General features: G+C 42.8%; 1 protein-coding gene across 1 annotated transcript in view; it reads right to left on the minus strand.

Moving 5' to 3' along the window:
• LOC127198889 (pyroglutamylated RF-amide peptide receptor) overlaps positions 1-24,356 on the minus strand; it is a 29,832-nt gene that overhangs the window by 1,879 nt on the left and 3,597 nt on the right. Inside the window, exons 2-4 of the mRNA XM_051156818.1 lie at positions 9,274-9,432; positions 5,978-6,039; positions 1,002-1,237 (exon numbers count right to left, since the gene is read on the minus strand). Coding sequence (XP_051012775.1) covers positions 1,002-1,237; positions 5,978-6,039; positions 9,274-9,432 — 457 coding nt within the window. The remainder of the gene's footprint in view (positions 1-1,001; positions 1,238-5,977; positions 6,040-9,273; positions 9,433-24,356) is intronic.

Consider the following 24,356-nt stretch of genomic DNA (forward strand, 5'->3'; position numbering starts at 1 on the left):
CTTCCTGAGGAAAGGGAACAACTAATTCAATAAAAATTCCCAAGTCTTAGTGAAGGGCCTGTCTGTACACAAACAGGTCACTAGAGGACACTGCACACCCGAGATTCAACTAAATCCCATTAAATCTCTGGAAATTTGCATAGAAGGCATCACTCATTTTTATTTGAATGGTCAATATGTATTATTATTATTATTATTATTATTATTATTATTATTATTATTATTATTATTATTTGGTTTTTCGAGACAGGGTTTCTCTGTGTAGCCTTGGCTGTCCTGGACTCACTTTGTAGACCAGGCTGGCCTCCAACTCACAGCGATCCGCCTGCCTCTGCCTCCCGAGTGCTGGGATTAAAGGCGTGCGCCACCACGCCCGGCTCAATATGAATTATAAAGTAAGTCTTCTCTATTGTATATGCAGCATCATAGTATTTTTAAAATGATACTAATGAATGAGGTCAGAAGATAGCTATTATGTTAAAGTCAAATTTCATCAATAATAATTTCATGTAATATATGCTCTGTTTAGAAAGTTATACATTCCATCTCATGTATGTTAGCACCATCTTTGAGTAGCAGGAAGTAAAAATAGATGTCATTATATAACTTTGTATATATGAAAAAACAGAGGGGAGCAAAAATGCAGATCCTGTGTCACATGGCCAGCAAAATGTCAGAGAGAAGAAACCCCACCAGACGGACAACACAGCCCTGACACTGCTTATAGTCCTTGCTGCAAATTATAATTACATATAGATGAAAATGCCACCATACTCTTAATTCTGTTCATAGCTCCAGCTTCGCTCTTGATTTAAGAACTAATTATTTTGATCTAGCTTTCTGCAACACGTTAAATTGCACAAAGCCTCAAGGGTTTAAATGCTCTTAACTTAGGGTCACTTTGACCAATTACCCAAGAGTTCTGGCATCCTTGGCCACTGCCCCTTCTAGTACAATAACTGAGCCACTGTAGGCCGAGGTGAGCATTTAGTCAGACAGACCTGGCTATTTTGGACATTTCTTTCCCATGGATAGTTTGAAGTGCTGAGCTGTCTCCCACTCTTTTCTTGATCCACAGTTCATAGCCGATCTGGCTGTACAGGACAAGCATCAGCAGGAGAGGCAGGAGGAAAAGGATGACGAGGATGAAGGTGGTGTAGATTTTCTGGTGCACGGGGCTGGCCCATTCTTCTAAGCAGCAGACATGTTCTTTCTCATACAGGAAGTCATACTTAATCTTTATAGGAAGAAGAATTCAGTTACAAGAGCCAGCAGTCAGCACCAGAAGCAGCCAGGTGTCATTACAGTAGATCATTTTAAAGACTTCAGGTTTGTCACTGACGTTATTTCAAGTGTGAATCACTATTTTATAATATAACGCAGTTTTCCCGCTTACCTGCTTAGGTGTTTTGAGAACTTCGTGCGTTTGAAGTGCAACTGAAGTCTGTGCATACCTCTTCTTTCATGCCTTGCCTTTCTCAGCTTTTATTTCTGCTTCTCACAACCTTTCAGTGAGCTAAAAGAGCACCCTTACCACACCATCTACTGAGAACACCATATGCTGTCTGCTTTAAGATTAATTAAGCTATTTTGCTTTCTCATTTGTTGAAGAAACAGGCTTGGTGAGTTACCAGACTCCCTTAAAGTAATAGATGCTCAAAGACGCATTTAAAAAGCAACCGATAGTTTTAAATTTTAAGGTAAATAGGAAGAATGAGGTTCAAACTACTGCCAACCTAAAATAACCCAAATGATCTTTGCTAGCTGATTTATTCAAACTATTTGTGGCAGACTCATTTTTAGGTTCAGTATTATGAACAACAAGCAGGAAGTGGCGTGGCTCCTTTCTAGATCGAACTGATCCCTTAACAAATATTCAAAAGCCACACCTCTAGGTAACAGGAATGGAAATGTGAGATTGTATCAGGAATGTTGTCCTCCCGGCACACAGGGCCTTTTCAGGCGAAGCCTACTTAGGTTGTGAGTGTAGTTTCACTTTTGTTTATATGCTTATGTGCAATTTCATCACAATCTTCCAGTAGCAATTGATAAGGCAAGAAAATCCAAACTCTGGTCTAGGTGTTATTGGCAAATATAACCAGGAACGATATGAACCATTGAAGAATGATTTTACGATCTGAATTTCCCAGGAATAGAGGTAAAACCCCACTCTATGCTGACTCCATATATGCAGACCCTACAATGACCATGAGGGTCATGAGGTAACAAAGCGCCATGCTAGTCTCTGATGGGGCCACATAGCTCTAGGGACAAGCAATTAGGTGTAGTCTAATTCAGATATTTTCTCCCCAAATTCTCGTGTGTGAGGCATTCCTAAGCAACATCTTCTCCATCTCTAAACACACGTTTCTCTAAAGGTTTACTGTCTAAGATAGCACTGATGGTAGAGATACGTTCTGGGCCTGTAGTTCCACTTCTGCCTTCACCATCCTCTTCCTCCTCCTTACACACGAATCACATTTCTTCCCAACACAAATCTCCCCATGGGCACCAAAGAAGGAGACCCTTTATTACTGACTCATGTGTCAACAGCCCACAGGGAAGCTGTCTGCTCTTCCCTCTGTTCAGTGTATTTGTACTTAGTGTAAAGCCCGAGTGTAGGGGGAATAGTATTGTGACCAGTGCTGGGATGGGACATAAGTGGTGACAGTCTTCGTGTAATCATTTCTTTGCTCCATTCCCTGAGAACTGAGAAATAAGCCACACCTGAGAGAACAGAGTAGCGAGAGCTTGATGAAGACCGTTAATGACAGAGCCTCAAGTTACGTCACCTGAGTGAGAGACTCAGGTTCCTGTGTGCTTGCACACACACACACTAATAGCATTTAGGAATGAGGTGACCATGGGATGCACGCTAATGCAAAGTAAGAATCAAGTGTGGTTGGCTGACCTGATAGTGAGTACATTTTTGTCAATTAAAATGTACAATATGCATTTTCTACCAAGTAAATGAGTCATATATTTAAGGTGTATTTAAAGTATTCCCTGGAGTAATGTTTTTTTTTTTTTAATTGCCACATGTATTTGTTTTCTGTGGTCCAGAAGTGGACCTCACAACTGGAGTGTGTCATTTGTGAAAGAGCCCATCAGTCTACACCCTGCTGGTGGTGCAGGTGGCTTCTGCAGCCTCATCTGGTCGTTTGTGAGGGCTGAGGAGTGGATAAGCAGCCAGAAGTGTTGGGTGTCTTGGGAAAAATCCAGAAGAAAAGCATCAAGTACGAGTCCCACTCACACCCAGAGGTCCTGTTTCCATTTTTCCCTCTCCCTGTTCTCCTCATCAGCTTGTGGGAGGGAGAGGCTCACCCAGAATGCAGCTGCAACCCTTCATGTTTCCAGGCCTAATGTCAATTCAAGGCGAGGGAAGGGCCAAGTTTTAGATCAATTGTATGAACTTAAGTGATTAAGGCAGTGGACTGGACATTTTGCAAGAGATGTAAGACTGTTTCTGTGTGGAAAGTGAGCAGAGAACTTTATCGGAACGCTGGCAAAACTGGTGTGGCAGGTTGAGACATCCTCGAATAGCATTTTGTAAGTGGTGACTGCTCTCTGCTCTCATACTGTTCACCTCACTCAATACTCAAACTACAGAACAAAGATCGGATTGTTTTTAAAATCTGCTTTTACCTTATGTCACACTTGATATCCTTGCTGATGGATGTGGCAAGCCTAGTAAAAATTCCACATTTTTCTTTGTGTTTTAAAAAAAGTAGAAAAGAACATACCATTCTATAAATTTTGTTAGGGGCTCTGTGAGCAATGCTCTGTTGCTTTTGAAGATGTCTGTCTGTGTTAGACTACAAAAGAGGCTTATGGTCACACCAGCAGACGGGTTGGGTCAAACCAACACCCACCTCCCTTCACTCTGAATCCTCACACATGGCCGAACCCATCAGATAAAGTAAGAAAAGGAGAGACATTAGATAAGGTGTTCTCTGAATGTGTTTTCTAGTCAAATATCTATTTACCAATGAAGATGAGGCAGACAAGAAAGGCCGTATGAAGAGAACCAACCGATCTATTACAATTGTTTTTTTGCATGAGTGAACAATGGAGGAAAATATAGAGGAGGAAGAGGAATAGAACAGATAGTGATGGATAGGCAGGAGGACCAGGTGGGGAGTGTGAGGGGACAGGAACATGGAACAGAATGTGGGCAGGGACAGCTAAAGTTAAAGGCCACTTGAGGGGGTATATGGAATGTTAATACAGTAGAAGCTTCTTACATTATATACCTGTATGGAGGCTCTAAAGGAAAGCACCAAATAACAGGGGAGGCAGCCTCAACTGGATAACTCTCACCACCAAATGAAGCTTCCAGGACCTGGAACAGGTTATATCCAATCTCACTGTTAGCCGAAGGGTTCCAAAGGAACCCCCAATAACCTAGGCTGTTACAATGGCTATAGGTTTCTCTCCACAAATGGATGGCAAGTCTGTATTGCTGAAAATAACACACACACACACACACACACACACACACACACACAGAGACTTCATTGAACACAGATAAGTCAAGCTGGTGCCTGCCTAGAGCCTTCACCACTACTGTCTACTGCTCTTGGTGCCAGAAGCTACTCTGCATGCCACCGAAGGAGAAACAATAACTCCATCCCAGCTAAAACAGTGTCCTGCCTGCAAGATTACACTAGTGCAGTGGTGGCACAAAGCTTGTGAGAATAACCAGCCAATATCTGCTTTGACTTAAGGCCTGCTCCACGAGATGGAATCCATACTCAATGCTATTTGGGTGGCCAAGAGCCTGAGACTAGAAATCCCAGGGACCTAGGGGTAAAGCAAATGCTCCTGCTCTACAAAAGGAACGTAGCAATAAAATGCCTCTTAATGACATTCCTCTGTACTCATAGGTCAGTACTTTGTTGAGTCACCATCATAGGAACTCCCTCCTACAAGAGATGGGAAGAAATACAAAAACGCACAGCCAGACAGTATGCAGACGAGAGACCTTGGAACACTCAGCCCTAAACAGCATGTCTCCATCGAATCTGTCTTCTCAGGACTCAGAGAACCGTGTGAATGAGGAGGCAGAAAGAGTCTAAGAAGGGATGGAGGGCACCAGGAGAACAAGGCCCTCTCGATGCAGCAGGACTGGGGCACACATGAACTCACACAGACTGAGGCCACCTGCACAGGGCTTGCATGGCTCTGCACCAGTTGGTGTTCTGGAGCCGAAAGGAGAAGACACATGTTCCATTCCCTAATGCAGAAGCTAGATCCAATGGATAACCACGTGTGAGTGAAAATTAGTTTTTTCCAAGGGAGTCTCTCTGGGGAAACAAACAACTCTTAAGGGTAGTCTTAGTTGGCCAATAGAAAATGAATTCAACTGCATATACAGAGGTTTTCTCGTCTCATAAATTTCTGTTGGGGTATTTATTTATTTATATAACTTATATTATTGGACTCTTTTCTTTCTGTTTGTTGTTTGTCCTATTTCAATTTGTTTGTTTTTGTTTGGTCTTATTATATTTTATTATTATTATTCTAGATAACTATTTGTTTTCTAATGAGAGACCCGAGAGGGTGTGAGTCTGCATAAGGGTGGGAGTGGGGAGGAACTAGGAGGAGTAGAGGAAGGGAAAAGTGTAATCAGAGTATATTGTATGAAAAACATCAACTTTCAATAAAGGAAAAATATAGAACAATTGTTGGATTCTCAACCATACCAAGACATTGGAGCATTCTAGGAAAAGCATGTCCAATTTGCAGGAAAATGGAGAAAGTGACCTTGGAACCTTTTAAAAAAGATCTTAAGCACCAATATTAGCAATACAATGTCTAGAAGAATTAAATAAAACAGGTAAAACCATTTTATTTCATTTCTGTGGAGGAGATGAGGCACTACAGACTTGCGGAAATGTTCCTGAGATGGACAGTAGCTATAGATGAGTGTGGAGAAGCATTTCCGTAGTATAGAAAACAATTCAACCCTGAATACCTCAAGTCGTTGCACGTGCCACATGGGTGATCCGACGATGACGGCCACCAACCAGACCACACCTATAAAAAATGTGAAATCATCAGAACGTGGTAAAATAGAGCCATGCTTGACCATACAGCTGAATTTTTATAATGGAAATACTGTTATTTATTTCACATAGTTTATGAGTTAAATTTGCCACCTTTGATGATTCCATCAACTGTACACTGTACATCTGATTATTATAAATTCAGATCATTGTGAAGCATCTTAAGATTTTAAGACTTGTGCTGGGTGTGTTGGTGTACACTTGTGAATCCAACACTAAGGGAGGCAAAGGCAGGTGGATCTCTGTGAATTTTAGGCCAAACTGGTCTACAAAGCAAGTCTAGGGCAGCCAAGCCTAAACAGAGAGACCCTGTCTTGAAAACCGGAAAAAAAAAAAAAAAAAGATTTTAAGACTGCCAACAGTCATTCTGTTAAAGGAGCTCACCAGGCATGTGGGCTGTCTAGGAGGTCATCTGGTATTTGCAAGGTCTATACTGTGATGCACCCCCAGAACTGCTTCCATCCTCTGACACGCTGTCAGGAGCTATTGATTTGAGGAAGTTCAGTAGACATGAGAGATCTCTGGAAGGGATCTGGTATTTTGCAAGGTCTGTACTGTGATGCACCCCAGAATTGCTTCCAAACTCTGACTGCCCTGTCAATTGTGCTTTGCTGCATCTCTCTAAAATCTGGCATCAGAACCAGGCATGGTGGTACATGCTTTTAATCCCAGCACTCAGAGAGGCAGAGGCAGGTGAATCACTGTGAGTCTAAGGCCAGCTTGGTCTACAAAGTGAGTTCAAGGCAGCCAAGGTTGCACAGAGAAACCCTGACTCAAAAAACCAAAAGAAAAAACATCTGGCATTGGTGTGAACTGTCACTTTCTTGGTATTGACCAGCTCTGATTGAGCAGACTTCCTACAGGAGGATGTACTGTTTATTATTCATATGAACTACTCCCTGATTATGGAATTCCTGATTTGATTCAAATAGTTTTAAAAGTTAAATTGTTTTAGATCTTCTAAAACCATTGTAGAGAGTTTACGGCTGCAATAAATACCTTTGTGGACCTTGAGATAAGCCTCCACTCCAGATGGCACCACAAATCCTGGTATTTTACCATAAAAGTAGGCAAGTTGGTTTAAACCTCCCATGAACCCAAGTTGGAATGAAGCTACCTAGAGATGTCTGAATTTACTCTGTTTCTTAGAATGAAAGACGGATAAAATTATTGTCCTGAACTCATTATGAACTAAGAGACAGCTAGATAATGTATAGTTAGGTCAGTCCTAATTGGTAAATCATATATTCTTGTAACTTTTAGGCATTGTCACTCTGAACTCACTGTGAACTTATGTAATGGATACTTAGATAAGAAATGTTTAGATTTAAAACATGTAACCTCTTATATTTTATAATTCATCTGTTTTTTGATTAATTGCCTTTTTAAAAAAAACTATGAGGTAATTCTCTTTTCTCAGAAGTTTAAGTGACCAACCATAAACATTGTTGAAATTGGGAAACTTAACTTCAGTTGGAGTTAAGATGCCTAACTTCATCCACCTTTTTTTCTTGAATGTATGTGGGTGTGAGTGGTTGATTTTCTATCTCTTTCTTATTTCCCTGTAGATTCACAAATAAGTTAGCAGACTCAGGGCTTTATCATCAGCCTTTTAGGATTAACAAGCCTAAGTTTACACTAGCTTACCGGAGGTCTCCTCAAAGAGGCCTACCTACAGAGCAAAGAGCCTCCTTTTACAACCCCCATACAGTCTCTAGCTAGAAGCCACTTTTACAGCCTCAGCTATAGGAAAATTGTGGTCAGTTTAAGTTCTCCACCTCGGCTGCAGTATATCCATTCCCTAGAGAAGACACCTTGGCCTCCCTTTCCTCTTTCTTCTTTCAATCCTGATCAGTTGCCTGAGCCATCAGCTCTGGCCACTCAAGAGATAAAGCAAACTGGAAGGGCATCTGCATCCAGCCCCAGAGACCCTACCCTGGACCTCTTCAGAGCAGCACCTGGCTATTAGCATAAGACTCGATGATAATTATTAAAAAGGAAAATTAACCTATTGCCTTGCTGGAATTTAGGACATTGCTTTAAGTTCACCCTTTTATGAGCTGTGTTGTATTCATCATGTATTTATTGTGAGTCAAGAACAGTGATGGAGCGCTAAGAATCTAGAATTGCCTCAAGCCAAGTGAAGAGAGTGAAACGCGTTTCTGTCGGCCCTCTGAAGAACTCTGTTCTCAGGCACTTACAGGCTCGATGTGAGTGATTAGGGGGTGCATCTCTGCACAACACTCCTGCCCTCTGCTTCCCTCAGAGCACACTTCCTGTTCTCGCTCAGGATCTTCTTGCTCTTGTGTGCTCAGAGCCCTCATCTCAGGCTCAGATGAATGTTAACATGGAAATGCCACCGGTAGGTACCGTTCAGTAGCTACACGCAGCACTTAAAAGCTGAGGATATAAACTGAAGAAACATATCCACAGCAATATATACTTAAACATGAGGGTAGAACTAAAGGAGAGCTGCTGTAGGGCGAACCCCTCAAAGTGTACAGGAACGCTCACACATCAAAGAGGAACTGTGTTTCATTATTCTGTAGTGAAGCATGGCATTAACGTTGCAGGTGGCACACTGATAGCCACATCTAATGTTCCAATTTCAGTATTAAATGCCTTTAAAGTCGCAAAGGACCTGGCTGCTAGCTCATGGGCTTTGGGGATGTTATTGGATCATGAAGGTACTAACGCTGCGAATGGATTAATCCATTGATGGATTCACAGATGAATAGACTAGTGGGACGTAGGGCCTGGTTGGGAGAAGTAGGTGACTGTCATACGGCTTGTCCCAGACTGTTTCTGTCTGTATACTTGTGGCCTGCTATGAGGCGAGCCACTGCTGTGTCACACGCTTATGTTCTCTACTTTACTGCCCAAAGGCCAAGGAAGAGTAACTGAGCCAAGTGGCCATGGAGCGGAATCTATGAATCCATATGCAAAACAAATCTTTTCCATTCTTTTTTTAAAAAATATTTTTATTTCATTTTAATTTTAATTTACGCGTGTTGGTGTAAGGGTGCCAGATTTTGGAGTTACAGACAGTTGTGAGCTGCCATGTGGGTGCTGGGAATTGAACCCGGGTCCTTTCAAAGAGCAGGCAGTGCTCTTAACCACTGAACCATCTCTCCAGCCCCATCCCTTCCCTTCTAAATTGTTAATATCAGCTATTTTGTCAAGTGACAAAAAGTGCCTCACATACCCAAGATGGTGAAAGCCCTTCGGTTGGTGTACTGCCACTTCATTTTAAAAGGATGGACAAGTCCTTGGTGCCTCTCAACAGCAATGCAAGTCATGGTGAGGATTTCTGTCACAACGGCAGTGGACTGGACAAATGGCACCATTTTGCAAATGAAGGCACCTGCAGCAAAGAAACAGACCACGTCACACAAAAACTGTCTTTTAAAAGTCCTACCTCTCTGTTTGTAAATGTTACAACCCATTAGCTCTGAGCTTCCACTGAGAAGCTTCATTATTATAACTGCACCATAGTTGCAAACTAATAAACAGAGTGTGTGCTGGCTCATGGCTCTTCGACATTCCTGAGGCTCATGGCATTGTACATGAGACAGTGGGAGACATAAATCAGTAACAAGGGAAAGAGTGTATGAGTAAGGCTGTGGGCACCCCTGCTTCCCACTCATAGGAGACTGAGGCAGGAGGGTCGAGAGAATTTGGGTGCGGTGTGGGCTACATAGTAAAACCCTGCCTCAAGGACCATGAACAGAAAAAGCCATGAGACTATTATTTACAGAAGAGCAAAGCTGAAATGAAATTGTCAACTGAGATATAATCTATGAAATAATCTTTGATCTATCTTGTCATTTGGCTCTGTGTGAAAGCATAACAAGGGAGAAATCCTCTTAAAGTTCAGTTTATTAGTGTGTGTGTGTGTGTGTGTGTGTGTGTGTGTATGTGTGTAAGTTTTCATGTGTGTGATTGCACGTGCACATGTGCCATGCAGCCCACATGGAGGTCAGAGGACAACTGGGGGTGACAGTCCTTTCGCACGAGGTGGGGTCTCTTTATTGATCACTGCTGTTTATGCTGTTGTACTTGGCCTGCAAGCTCTGGGGACACCTCTCTTCCTGCCTCCCATCTTCCCATAGGAGCTGCAGGGTGTTGTCACTGGATGCTGATTTACACTTATTCTGGGGACTCAAAGGCCTCACGTCTGTGCATCAAGAACCTGATTCACTGAGTCCTCTCCCTAGCCGAAGACTAGGGTTTCTTCTTTTATCTTGTATTTTTTATTCCCCTTAGAGTGTCTATCCAACTTGATATATAGATTAAACTATTGATCATTACATTTTTTTTCAGTCCTATACAAGGCTATCTTTTTTGATATTTTTAAAATTGAAAATAGATGCTCTTTTCTTTTTTAATTTTTAAATTTTTATTAAATATTTTTAAATATACATGTATTTTATTACAATATATACAATAAACTACATACAACAAGAAGAACCATGAAACAATCAGGAATTGTATAAATGTCACATTCATAGTGTTTTGGCTATTTGTATTTGGCAGCCTAGAAGAAAACATCTTTCCTATCTTGGTGAGCCTAAAATTCTGAATGTAAATCAATATCTATCATAGCTCATCATTATCAACTTAAAACATCTATCTAGACCTAAAGACATCTTAACCCCTAGACAATTAAGCTTTATTGTAAAACTAAGCTCTTTGGTCTTCAACACCATCAGAGGCTTGAGAAGGACTAAATTAATTACCTGAGTATACAGTGAGTGCAGGTTAGCAGCTTTCCAAATGAGAAGGTAACAGAGACAGTTTGCTGCCTGAACAGTCACCCAAAAACTCTCTGTAATGTTGGAGCATCTTCTTCAGCCTTCTGCCCCAATATATCTGACAGACATATTTGTGAGGCAGCAACTATTGAAGAGTTGCTTACCCTGTCTTGGCAGCGTTCGACTGTCAACTCCGCCTAGAAGATGGATGCTCTTTTCATACGATATATTCTGATTATGGTTTCCCCTCCCCCACAGTCCTCCCAGTTCCTCCCAGTCCATCTGGATCCACCCATTTTCTGTCTCTCATTAGAAAAAAACAGCATCTAGGGGATAATAATAAAATAAGGCAAATAAAAACAATCAAAATAGAATAGCACAAAAGAAACAGAACAAAAAGAGCCAAAGAAAAAGCATTTAAAAATCCACATATAGCATGCATGGAAATCCTTTAAAATCACAAAATCAGAAAGTTAATATATATACAAAAGACTTTTAAGGTAAAACAAACAAACAACAAAAACAAAAACAAAAAATGAAAAACCAAAGCCCTGATTCAATATTATGCTGTTGAGTTTGTTTCATGTTGGCCGTCTACTGTTGGGAATGCATTACAATTTTAACTTCCTTTACGTTTCTAATTTAAAGGTCTCAAAGTGACGGACAGAAAAAAAAAAAAAAAAAAAAAGGCCTCATTTTCTTTATAACTAAAAAAATTTGAGAACCACCCACCCATCAGCTATTCCCCTCGTTGGCTCTAGGACAATGTAGAGACTGATCTGCACCCCAGTTAGAGACCTCCAGCTCCTCTACCCACCCACCTGTCAGTCACCCCACCCACCCCTTGGCTACAGACCAGCAGGAGTCCAACTGGGATCCCTCATAGCCATTTGTCTGCCTATACCACTCAATCCCCTATACCAACCTGGAACTGTGTGAATTTTGAACCAGATTTCCAAGTTGGGACCTCCAGAGTCAGTCCTCCCGGCCTGCATCAGCCACCACACCTATTGCTCAGCTCTGGAGTTGAGGGGATGCAACCCAGAACCCCAGTTAGGACCTTCCCAGAGCCGGTCCTTTTGCCTATCAGCCACCTCATACACTATTTGGTTCTAGGACCAAGTGAATCAGACCTAGCACCCCAGAGTGACCCCGAGACTGAAAACCAGTCACTACCCAGTTAAGTCTCCACTACCTGACAGTCATTTCAACTTCATGTGTTCGGATCCTCATGTGTTTGTCATCCCTAAGGCCTTTCCTGATGATTGCCACAGCTTCTCATTTGATAGGCTTTCCCGAACTTCGGTTCCTGGACCACACTGACATTCTAGGCTGGCCAAGTAAAGGCTACGGGTCCCTTTCACCACAGACTTCAAGCCTTTGGACGTGCTCCTCATATGGATGAATGTTTCTCTGCTTTTTAAAGCAGTGGCCATGACTTACTTTGTCGTAGGAGTGGTGACATCCTGTATGGGGTCTGCAGAGCTCTTGCCTGGCACGCAGTGACTGTGAAGAGCCCTGGGCTCCCCTGATACAAGAAAATGCTAGGACAGAGACGGCCTGCCTCGCCTCTTCCTGAGACCCAACGCAATGAGTCCCTGGCAGTTGACCAGTTAAACTTAGTTTCATGGGAGAGGCCAGTGAATCTAGCCTAAGACCCCCGTTCTAAGCGATACCTCATGGGATCCTGAACAACGCGTTCCTTAATTACTCCACTTTTGGGTGGTTTGTTTTGCAGAATAGATAACTGAACCCCCCCTACCGCGCCTGTAAGATGAGAAAGAGGATTCTCAGCACGTGGTTAGCTCCGTGTTATAGACAGAGGTAGGTGCTCACTTCAGAGAGGCTCTTCCAGCCTTCCCTTGGTGCACAGCAAGGCCGAATGCTCAGCTCTGCTGAATGCAAGCGGAGCAGTGCTTGCGTCACAGGGAAGTGACACACAGGGGCATATGCTGGTGGCCAAGGTGAAGCGATTCCAGCAACATTCATTAGACGGCATGTCTATCTGAAGGGAGGTTCAGGGCGACGGGTGGCAACTTTGCCACACGGGGTTGTTTTAAATTCCAGGCCGGCATGGGGCTTGGCAGCATCTCTGTGTGAGGACATTGATGTGGCGACATGGTGCTACAGGCTGGGGTGGCCCGGAGCCTTGCAAGGAACTACAAAGCCGTACCAGCTGCAGCAGTGTCCTCACCACCACTGTACCCTCCACTAGGGACATGTTGCTGCCTCGACAGTGAATGAATTCAGCACTATTTTCTGCCTGCCAAGTACAAATACTTAGTTTGAACCCTTATAACTTTCAATGTAAAATTTCCAATATTAAACACAAATAGACTACGTATTAGACTAGCGCCATTTTGAGTAAATTCACGTTGTATATATTTGAGATATTACTAACAATGTGCTGGTTTTGTTTGGTTTTGTTTTTTAGCATTTAATCAGGTTAACTGGACACAAACCCTATTCTACGAACAAACACTTACATTACCACTCTATCTATGAACAACTACATTTTCTTGAGAGAGGACCTAAGTTCCTGCTCTTTTTATTTATAGAGTATTCATTCCCACATCAGCCCCATGAAGTGGGCCTACGGGCTCTTCCAGGCTTACAAAAAAAAGACATCATACCAAATATTTCAATAAGTGTCTCGGCATCAAAACTATCCTTTGCTAGCATATACTAGTCAGAGGTTTTACATGCATTGTAATTCCACTAGGAAAACGTCCTTAAAATAGTATTTCTGTCTTTTCATGTAGTATTGGGAGAGATTTCCAAGTAATATTTTATAGGCGAAAATATGTATATACTATTTCCTTCATTCTGGAATCAAACTGGAATCCGTAAGAGGTGGATCTGCATTGGGTCTGTTATGAATGATTTTTCTTCTTTGGCAGTTTCATAGTGGTATATAATTATACAATGGCTACTTGCGTCCCACCCGCTCCTATCTCCCTTCTCACTCCCCCAATGCCCTCCCTTCACCTACCTCTTTACTCCTTATAAGTCCCTTTCTCATATTCACATCTTTGTGTTTGGTGCTGTGATGCACTGAGTTTAATCCGGGCTACGTGGGCACATGGGGTTTGAACCATTCACTGGGCCCGGGAGCCTTACCCGTGAACACACAAGTGAAGACAATGGCTGCTTCCCCCTCAGAGTCCACCAGTAACCAGTGTTTCATCAGGATGGGACATGGCCCCATGAGTCTCTCTAGTCCCCACTGATGACAGGCCCAAGCCTTGTGCAGGCCCAGACAGCAGAGGCAACTGTAACCTCTGTGAGATTATTACTGCAATCAATGTGTCATGCCCAGAACAGGACATTTCACAGTCTCTCTCTCTCTCTCTCTCTCTCTCTCTCTCTCTCTCTCTCTCTCTCTGTGTGTGTGTGTATGTGTGTCTTCCAACTTTCACATTCTTTCTGTCTCCTTTTGGCAGTGTTTCCTGAGCCTATGAAGGGGAGGTGTAGGTACTTTGTTTAGGCTTAGACATTCAGTTGTCACTTTCTCTCAGCACCCTGAGCAGCCATGAGTCTCTGCTTCCCATGCCTACCAGTTATCACAAATGGAAGCTTCTTTGGGTAAATTTGGGAATAGCATCCGTCTATGGGTATAAACATAAAACATTGACTTAAAAAAAAAAAAAAAAAGCCCAGGGAGATGCAAGACTCATGTTGTTGTAATAGTTCCTATAGCTGTCCTCTGCCACCAGATGGCAGCACCAGACATTATTTTTAAGCTTCTCTGTTTGGTCTTCTAATAATGCCAGGCAATATATTATACAACCCAGCTAATAATAAAGCAACCAATAAACGGCGGAACACTACATAAGCTCATCTCTCCTGAACTGTCTAATCTTTCCCAGGAGGCGAGAGCAGACTGTGTTTTAAGATTTCTGCGATCTGTACTGGCTCACCGCCCCGTGAGTGCAGTTAGTTTTCATTTCACAAAGCCAGATAAAATGTGAAGGCTGTGGTTTTCCTAATTTCTTCCTCTGCAAGCTTGTCATTTGTGTATAGGAAGGCTACAGACTTTTTTGAGTTAATTTTGTATCCAGCCAATTTGCTGAAGGTGTTTATCAGCTTTAGGAGTTCTCTGGTGGAATTTTGAGGGTCACTTATGTACACTATCATATCATCTGCAAATAGGGATAATTTGACTTCCTCCTTTCCCCTTTGGATACCCTTGATCTCCTTTTGTTGTCTTATTGCTCTGGCTAGAACTTCGAGTACTATATTGAAGAGATATGGAGAGAGTGGGCAGCCTTGCCTTGTTCCCGATTTTAGAGGAATTTCCTTGAGTATCTCACCATTTACTTTGATTTTGGCTATTGGCTTGCTGTATATAGCCTTTATTATGTTGAGGAAAGTGCCTTGTATCCCCGATCTCTCTAAAACTTTAAACATGAATGGGTGTTGAATTTTATCAAATGCTTTCTCTGCATCCAAGGAGATGATCATGTGGTTTTTTATTTTCAGTTTGTTTATATGGTGGATTACATTGATGGATTTCCGTATATTAAACCATCCCTGCATGCCTGGAATGAAGCCTACTTGGTCATGATGAATGATATCTTTGATGTGTTCCTGTATTCGTTTTGCAAGTATTTTATTTAGTATTTTTGCATCTATGTTCATAAGAGAAATTGGTCTGAAATTCTCTTTCTTTGTTGAGTCTTGTGAGGTTTAGGTATCAATGAGACTATGGCCTCATAGAATGAATTTGGTAATTTTCCATCCATTTCTATCTTTTGGAGTAGCTTGAAGAGTATCGGTATTAGCTCGCCCTTGAGGTTGCCAAGAAGAGACTTGATACCCTATGAGAATATACAGGGGGAGGTAATCCCCCTCAGGAACAGTCATAGGGGAAGGGAATAATGGGAAAATGGGGGGGGGGAGGAATGGGAGGATACAAGGGATGGGATAAACATTGAGATGTAACAAGAATAAATTAATAAAAAAAAAAAACAAAGTCAGATAAAAAACAAACAAACAAACAAACAAACAAAAAACAAAGCCAGAAAAACAAAACAGCATTTCTCTAGCTGTTACAGGATTAATCATTAGGAGCCATCATTCTCAGAGAGACGAGGAAACAAACACAACCTCTGCTGCATCTGCCTCCGTGCCACGGGCTGGGAGAATGCTACGGGGGGTGGGGGTGGGGAAGCTCTAGTTTTGCTCTCTGATCTATCTGTGATCCCCCAGCAGAGGAAGGAAGCAGCAGGGGAATAGGCAGCGTAGGAATTGGCAACATAGAAGTCGCTCTGCATAAAATGATTGAACTTGAAGGAACAGGCAGGAAAAACCGTTCTGCTTTGCATCAACTACAGAAGCAGTTGACACATCCCTCATGGAGGATACAGTGGCAGTGAAGACACTATCGGGGTGACATGGGTTTTGTGGCTCCTTGCAAAGCTCACGTGTGTTTTTGCGTCACCCCAGACAGTCTAGGAGGGGTAGACACAGAGCAGCTCCATAATGCTCATTAAGCTCAACCTCAGAGCCTCACGCAGGGCCTAGGTCATGGGGTGGGGGGGGGGGGAGGCGGGGGAAGGATGGCAAAGAATTCAAAGGCAAAAGACGTTTGTCATTGGGCTTACTGGCTATCAGATAGACTCAGTCCCTACAGCCACACCCGGCCAACCCAAGTTGCATGCCCTTCTTCAGAGCTCCTGGTCCTGGGGCTAAACAATCTGGAGGAATTTGGTGGCTAAGAGGATCCTAGCTGTCACTGCTGCAGCCATGAGCTTGGCTGGCTATTGTTTCACACATTAAGTCAATGAGCCCCGTACTCATGAGCCCTTGTGAGCCCACACAAAATCAGGGAGTTTATTACTTAGAAGATGCAAAACAGACTGGTTCTGTATGCCTCCAGGCCCACAGAGAGAGATTCAACCTGAATGGCAAAATGCCTAAGAGCACATGCGCACCATGGTTCACTCTGCTAGGTGGAGAGAAACTACAGAGGAACCCTCAGATGGTACAGCCTGTGGCTAGGTGGGATGCTCTGAGCTCCCCTGGACCCATGCTCAGGAGTTGGATGAGAAATAACTATCTTGCAGTGCATGTTGCTCTACAAGGTACCATGAGGCATCCTGCCAAGAATCAGCCTGCGTGGCCTTCTTGGAAACATACCATGTGAAACGGAGCCTGAATGTCCCCAGAGTGAGTCTACTCTACGCAAATCATTCAAGTAGGAGTGATCCTAACCCTCCCAGCCTGACCATCAGCGCCTCCCCACCCCCCACCCCTATCCCCCAGCCCCCCATCACATGACTAGGTCCTGAGCACAGGGTTCTGTCGCTTTGTTCACAATAACTGATTCTATGAGTAAGAGGGAGGCCCACGTGGCTGGAACCCTTCCATAATTTTCTAGACAATCCAAGAAGTATCCTTTTTTAATCTTCTGAGGTAGAGGTCAATTTTTTTCTGTTTTTTTTTTTTTTTTTTTTTTTTTTTTTTTGAGACAGGGTTTTTCTGTGTAGCCTTGACTGTCCTAGACCCACTTTGTAGACCAGGCTGGCCTCGAACTCACACCGATCTGCCTGCCTCTGCCTCCCTAGTGCTGGGATTACAGGTGTGTGCCACCTCACCCAGCTGAGATCAATTTTTAAAAATACCTATTTATTTATTTGTTTTATATATATATATATGAATGCTCCATCTGCATGTATGCCTGCAGGCCAGATGAGGGCATCAGATCCCAGTATAGATGGTTGTGAGCCACTATGTCGTTGCTGGGAATTGAGCTCAGGATCTCTGGAAGAGCAGCCAGTGCTCTTAATGTCTGAGCCATCTCTCCAGCCCAAGATCAATTTTTTAATATACATCTCCTTTCCTGCCACTATTCTGATTGCTGTCTGACGTAAAGAATATCTTCTACATAAAATCCTGTGGCTGCAAAAAAAAAAAAAAAAAAAAAAAAAAAAAAAAAAAAAAATCCTGTGGCTGCTACTTCCCTCTTCTACTTTCTATGGAAATTTTAGTGATTTTCTTGACTTGTAGTAACAGAAAAGAGACTCAAAATGTGCACAGAGCTAATTTGGAAAAGAGCACTCAGATTCATCCCACGGCATGATTTCTGAGTTTACTTCCAAACTTACTGCTGCTGTCTGCTTCTTGATTATTTTTCTTTAAAAAATATACTCCTCCTCCTTTGTCTTCTGTAAGATGGGGGTGGGGAGGGCAGGCTTGGAGCAAGAGTGGAGTCAAGCATGTCCAAACCCTGGAAATCCCATCCTGAATGGCAAGAATAGGACCGTTCCTCACTTGCCCCTGCCCTGCATGCAAGGCACACTGAACCCTGTGTCCCTGACCTTTGCCTCACCAGTGGAGGTCAAGTAGCCAGCAGCCAGGTTAAATGTCCTTTCCCTTTATAAGGCAATGTCTAGCCGCACATGGAATTCCTCCTTATGCAAATGAGGCATCCCCTGCATCCTGGCCCAGGCCAATGTTGCACATTCTTCTGATAGTCCCTACACACTCACTAAAAGTTTAAATAGCCTTTGTTCTTCCTAATTAAATGATCTGTCTCACTGACGCCTGTGTCCTAAGAGTCTGTTCTCACCACACTCACTCAGCAACTGAGGTCTCCATCTGCCACCTGTTCCTGCCTTGCTTCCCTGGCCAGCCCATTACAGGGAAGCAGAGCCTGAATAATCTCCCAAAAGACTATTTAGTAGTTGTCATCATCACCATTAATAGATTTTTGGGGGAGGTGGAGACAGGGTTTCTCTGTGTAGCCTTGGCTGTCCTGGACTTGTTTTGTAGACCAGGCTGGCCTCAAATTCACAGAGATCCACCTGCCTCTGCCTCCCAAGTGCTGGGATTACAGGCGTGCCCATTAATAGATTTTTAAAGCATCCCATGGTACTCTTGATTTCACATCAATTTGGTCACATAGGAATTTCTGAAATGTAAAATAAAAATAAAAATTATTACAACAAATGTAATTGATGTCATCTCAACACTAATCGAACAATAAAATAAGGTTCCATGATAAGCCCTCTGATCCTAGCTGGCCTCATAAATTAATATCTTCAATAAAATAATGTTCAACAATTTCCTTTAACCTACTTCTCAGCTTACTAGTTTGTAAGCTCTAAGAGCTCACCAGCTGTTCCCTTCTCTCATCAACCCAGTGAAATATTTTGCTATCTTTTATATAAGACCATAGGCAACGTTGGATAGGTGCTGTTCTGATAAAGCACTCCTATCTTCGTAAGCCAGTCCTTGAAGCTCTGTTAAACAGACTGAGCCTCTGGGAGGCATGCTAATTCACAGCTACAGCTGTATTCAAAAGGGAAAAATCCGTGTACTTTTTTTTTTTTTTTTTTTTTTTTGGTACGTTTTTTATTCTAATCTTTTTATAAGAGAGTTTTTTCTGCTTCTTTAAAAATTTGTCTTGAAGGACGCCAGAGAGGTGAAAGGCCTCAATAAAGTTACAGCAGACTGCCCACGATGGGATAGCTGCCCAGAGTCCTTGCTGGACTGTGATTTGTACATCCTCCCGTCGCATTTTGTAAACATTTCTGATTCTCTTTCACATTAAAAAACAAAAAAACAAAAAAACAAAAAACAGTACCTCCACTGAGATTGTATCTGTGGAAGTCACTGTGCCTTTTAAAAACTCTGTCTCAATCATTTTTCAAAACCCTGGCCTTCATAACAAGCTAACCCTTGGCACTGTCAGTGGTTATGCCTCATAGTGGTTTTCAGCCTTGGCTAGAAATTGTATAATCTTTCCTAATGTGCGGAACTTTTGAAAACATGGAACAAGTTATCACACTCAGACCAACAAAATCAGAATGTCGTGGTGTGGGACCAAACAGTTGTTAACGGCTTATCTATTTCAGAACAAAATGATGCGAAAGGCTGAGAATCAACCGCATCACAGAACTTCATCTTCCCTCATCACTTCCCCCTTCTGGGGCCCTCATTTAAGATTACAATCCCTCCTAAGCAATTGAAGTTTAATCCCAAAGCCAACGGCACAGGCTCCAGGCTCTTCTGCTTTATCTCCTTCGCTTCCCCATGCTTTCCCCATCTATCCATGGTCAAGGCTGGCACTTCAATTTGAATGCCTTGTAGAGCCCAGGACAGTGACAGGAACAGACTGAAAGGCTTCCCTTTCAGGAAAGGGGCGGAAGAGGGGCTCTCAGAACCCATCTCTTGATGATATTGACATTACATGAGATAGTTGAGGAGCTTTTTTCTTGGAATTGCTTTTAGCCAGTTTGCCAGGCACCATTAAAATATGCTTTTCACTGCTCATCGCAGGGGTTCAAAGGTTACTGCATGTATTGTCCTTGGCTGGTACCATAGTTTGAGCAGGACCCCTGGGCCCAGGTCTGCCCATCATAATGTTCTTCTTGTAGGTTTCTAGGACCCTCTAGATCCTTCTATTCCCCCATTCTCCCATGCTTCTCTCACCTAGAGTCCCAATAGGATGTCCTCCCCTCTGTCCCACTTTCCTGATAAGTGAAGACTTTCATGGGACATGTCCCTTGGGCTACTGTCCAGGTATAAGTGAGTATATACCATTTGTCATGTCTTATTTTTTTATGTAGTCCACATAGGAGAGAAAATATGCAACACTTTATCTTTTTCCTCCCATTAACACTTTCTCTTTGTTCCCTTTCCCCTCTCTCTAGATTCTCTCTCTCTCTCCTTTTCAGCATCCCTTTCAGAAAACATCTGAAAAGTTTGTCTTTCTTATTTGTCTTCCTGGGTCTGGATTATTTTGTCAAATGTGACCATCCCTGTCCCAACTACCTTCCTGCAAATAACAATCTTATTCTTCTTTATGGCAGGATTGTGGAAGAGCCATAGGCCTGCATGCACCAGGGGTAACAATCTCTCCCCAGATGAGCCTGTACTCAAAGCAGGATGAAATGGGTACGGAACTCCGGGGGTCTCCCAGCAAGGCTGCGGCTTTTAACTGCCTTTAAGCCAGCAGTCAACCTGGGAGTCATGCCTCCTTTGGGGTTGAACAACCCTTTACAGGGCTTGCCTAAGACCATCGGGAAATACACATGTTTACATTACAATTTATAACAGTAGCAAAATTACAGTTATGAAGTAGCAACGAAAATAATTTTATGGTGTGTGTGTGGGGGGGGGGGCCCGGGGTCACCACAGCACGAGGAGCTGTGTGGGCGGGGTCACCACAGCACGAGGAGCTGTATTACAGAGCCGCAGCATAAGGAAGGTTAAGAACCACTGCTTTAAAAATCTCCACTCTTACTTTATAACGATTAGGATGATAAAGAAGGATGGGATTCGAACTGATTTTCTACTTCCTTCTGGATCTTCAGAATTAACCCTCCCATGCCCTAGGTTTCCATTTATTCTAGTCATGCAAACCCCACTCTCTCTTAGACAACCCTACCCCCACCCCCTATCCCCACCCCTGTCCAGACTCAGCCCCACTGGGCTCTGAACATCCATACTTAGGCCCTTTACACTTACACGGCATACTCTGAAACCCCTTACAGTTACACATTTCCTCTCACTCTGCATCTTCGTGCTGAATACTTCCTTCTCCTCTTGACTGAACTAAAACCTAGCCATTCTAGCACAGCTTTCTCAACACCTAATGGAGAGAAGTTACACAGTAAACGCTGAAGACACCCAAGACTGTACCGTGATAGTACCACTGGTTCTCGCTTAGACCTTGGGCAGAAGGTAAGATATGATGAGGGATCAGAGGATGTTCATAAGATTTCACATCAGTTTTTCCATATGGGAATTTCTGAGGTGTAATAGAAAAAATAAAAAGTAATGCAATATTACAATGCATCAATTTCCAGTCAGGTGGGAGACTGTGTCTTCAGATTGTGATTAAAGGTCAGGGTCGTTTGTCAAGCATGAGAGCCCTGACCTCAGCCTCTTGATGAAGAAATGAACAATGAAAGGAAAAGACATTGCAACGGGACAGGGAGTGTGAGAGCCGCTAAAGGTCAGAGGCTTCAGAAGGAACATGAAGAAAAAGAGAGCCTGAAAAAGAAATATTGCTCTTGGCCGGTCGTCGGAGAAAAACCAGTTATCCTGAGTTATCTAGAAACAACGCAGGCAGGAATTCAGAGGAGCCTTTCAGACTTCATGAAAAGTTAAAACGAGGAGGAAGAAAAGGCAAATTGAGAAAGCTGTCCACAAGGACAGGTAAATTCGATGGCTGCAGGACAGCAAAAGGCAACTTAATGTTAACATCTGACCAAATAAGTCAGAGGAGAGGACCAAGACAAAGCTTCCAGTCCCATTTCTGAAAGCCATGGGTGGCACGGCCCCACGCTTGCGTCAGAATAAAGAAAAGCTGTATGTCCTTCTCACTCACAGTGAGAATCTCCACTCCCGTTACCTCCTGTTGGAAGAATTCCTAGAAAGTAGTGAGTCAGAGAAAAGCTGAAATAACGATGGAGTTCAATCGTCTTATCCATGAGGAAATGCAAGTAGAAAGTGCTTTGAGATTCCATCCCAGACCAGGAAAGGGATGTAGGGGAAGAGAAATTATTACACATTTCTAATGAGATGCAAACTGGTATACAGCCACCATAGAAATCAGAAGGATTCTAAGTCAGTGAGCCACAGAGATATTTACATATCTAAGTTTAATGCTGTACATTAGCTAAAATATGAAATCAACCTAGGTGTTCATCAATAGATAAGTTCATAAAGGAAATGTGTGTCACACACACACACACACACACACACACACACACACACTGGAGTTTTATTCAGCCATAAAGAAGAATAAGATTGTTATTTGCAGGAAGGTAATTGGGACAGGGATGGTCACATTTGACAAAATAATCCAGACCCAGGAAGACAAATAAGAAAGACAAACATTTCAGATGTTTTCTGAAAGGGATGCTGAAAAGGAGAGAGAGAGAGAGACTCTAGAGAGAGGGGAAAGGGAACAAAGAGAAAGTGTTAATGGGAGGAAAGAGATAAAGTGTTGCATATTTTCTCTCCTATGTGGACTACATAAAAAAATAAGGCATGACAAATGGTATATACTCACTTATATCTGGACAGTAGCCCAAGGGGCATGTCCCATGAAAGTCTTCACTTATCAGGAAAGTGGGACAGAGAGGAGGACATCCTATTGGGACTCTAGGTGAGAGAAGCATGGGAGAATGGGGGAATAGAAGGATCCAGAGGGTCCTAGAAACCTACAAGAAGAACATTATGACGGGCAGACCTGGGCCCAGGGGTCCTGCTCAAACTATGGTACCAGCCAAGGACAATACGTGCAGTAAACTTCGATCCCCTACCCAGATCTAGCCAACGGACAGGACATTCTTCACAGTTGAGTGGAGAGTGGGGTCTGACTTTCACACGAACTCTGGTGCCCCATATTTGACCATGTCCCCTGGATGGAGAGACCTGGTGGCACTCAGAGGAAGGATAGCAAGCTACCAAGAAGACACTTGATACCCTATGAGCATATACAGGGGGAAGAGGTCCCCCTCAGTCACAGTCATAGGGGAGGGGAGTAAGTGAAAAATGGGAGAGAGGGAGGAATGGGAGGATACAAGGGATGGGATAACAATTGAGATGTAATATGACTAAATTAATAAAATATATTTTTAAAAAAGACATAAAAACAGAGCATGGAATGTTTGGGAGAAGAAAGGGGTCCAGCATGAGGTAGGGAGAAGGAAGAGGAAGAATATTAGGAATGAATATGAGCAAATTACAGTGTTGTATATGAGTGAAAATGTCAAAAATGAGACCTGTTATTTTGTATGCTAGCAAAAAAATAAATAAAAAGTAAAAATTTTAAAGAAAAAGAAAGCTGACAAAAGGAAGGCAAGCGCGGTGGTTTTGAGCCCATCCCCCTGCCTTGTGGGGGATCATTATAACCTCTCCGCTGCTGCAGCACCCTGCCTGGCTGCCTGCTGCCATGGTCCCCACCATGCTGGTTATGAGCTCACCTCTAAAACTGTAATCAAGCCCCCAATTAAATGCTATTTTTAAAAAAAGCTGTCTTGGTCAAGGTGTCTCTTCACAGCAATAGAAGAGTAACTAAGGCAGATAGGTAAAGAGCTTCCACTTCAGCTTGCTGTCTGCTGGGTAACTTGTAGATGCTATGTATTAGTGAGTCTCCTGACTGGAGTGCAGTCAAGTAAATAAACTCAGTGTTTGCAGGCGATTTCCCTACCTGTCTTTTATGGGACAGGGTGGTTTGAATTGGACTAGCTCCCATAGGCTCATATATCTGAATACTTAGTTTTCAGTAGGTGGAACTGTTTGGGAAGGGTTAGGAGGTGTGGACCTATTGGACAAAGTGTGTCACTGAGGGTGGCCTTTAAGGTTTCATAAGACCTGTGGCTGTGTCTCATCATGTGAACTCTCACTTGTTCCTTCACTCCTGTAGCGTGGACTCAACCCCTCTGAACCCATAAGCAAATTAGATGCTTTCTTTCATAAGTTGCCTTGGTCACTGTGTTTTATCACAGCAGTAGAAAAGTAAAGACATCCAAAAATAATTAAATAAAAAGTCTTTACTCTGTGGTGCTCTGGC

Source organism: Acomys russatus, chromosome 15 (assembly GCF_903995435.1).
Source record: "Acomys russatus chromosome 15, mAcoRus1.1, whole genome shotgun sequence".
Taxonomy (NCBI): Eukaryota; Metazoa; Chordata; class Mammalia; order Rodentia; family Muridae; genus Acomys; species Acomys russatus.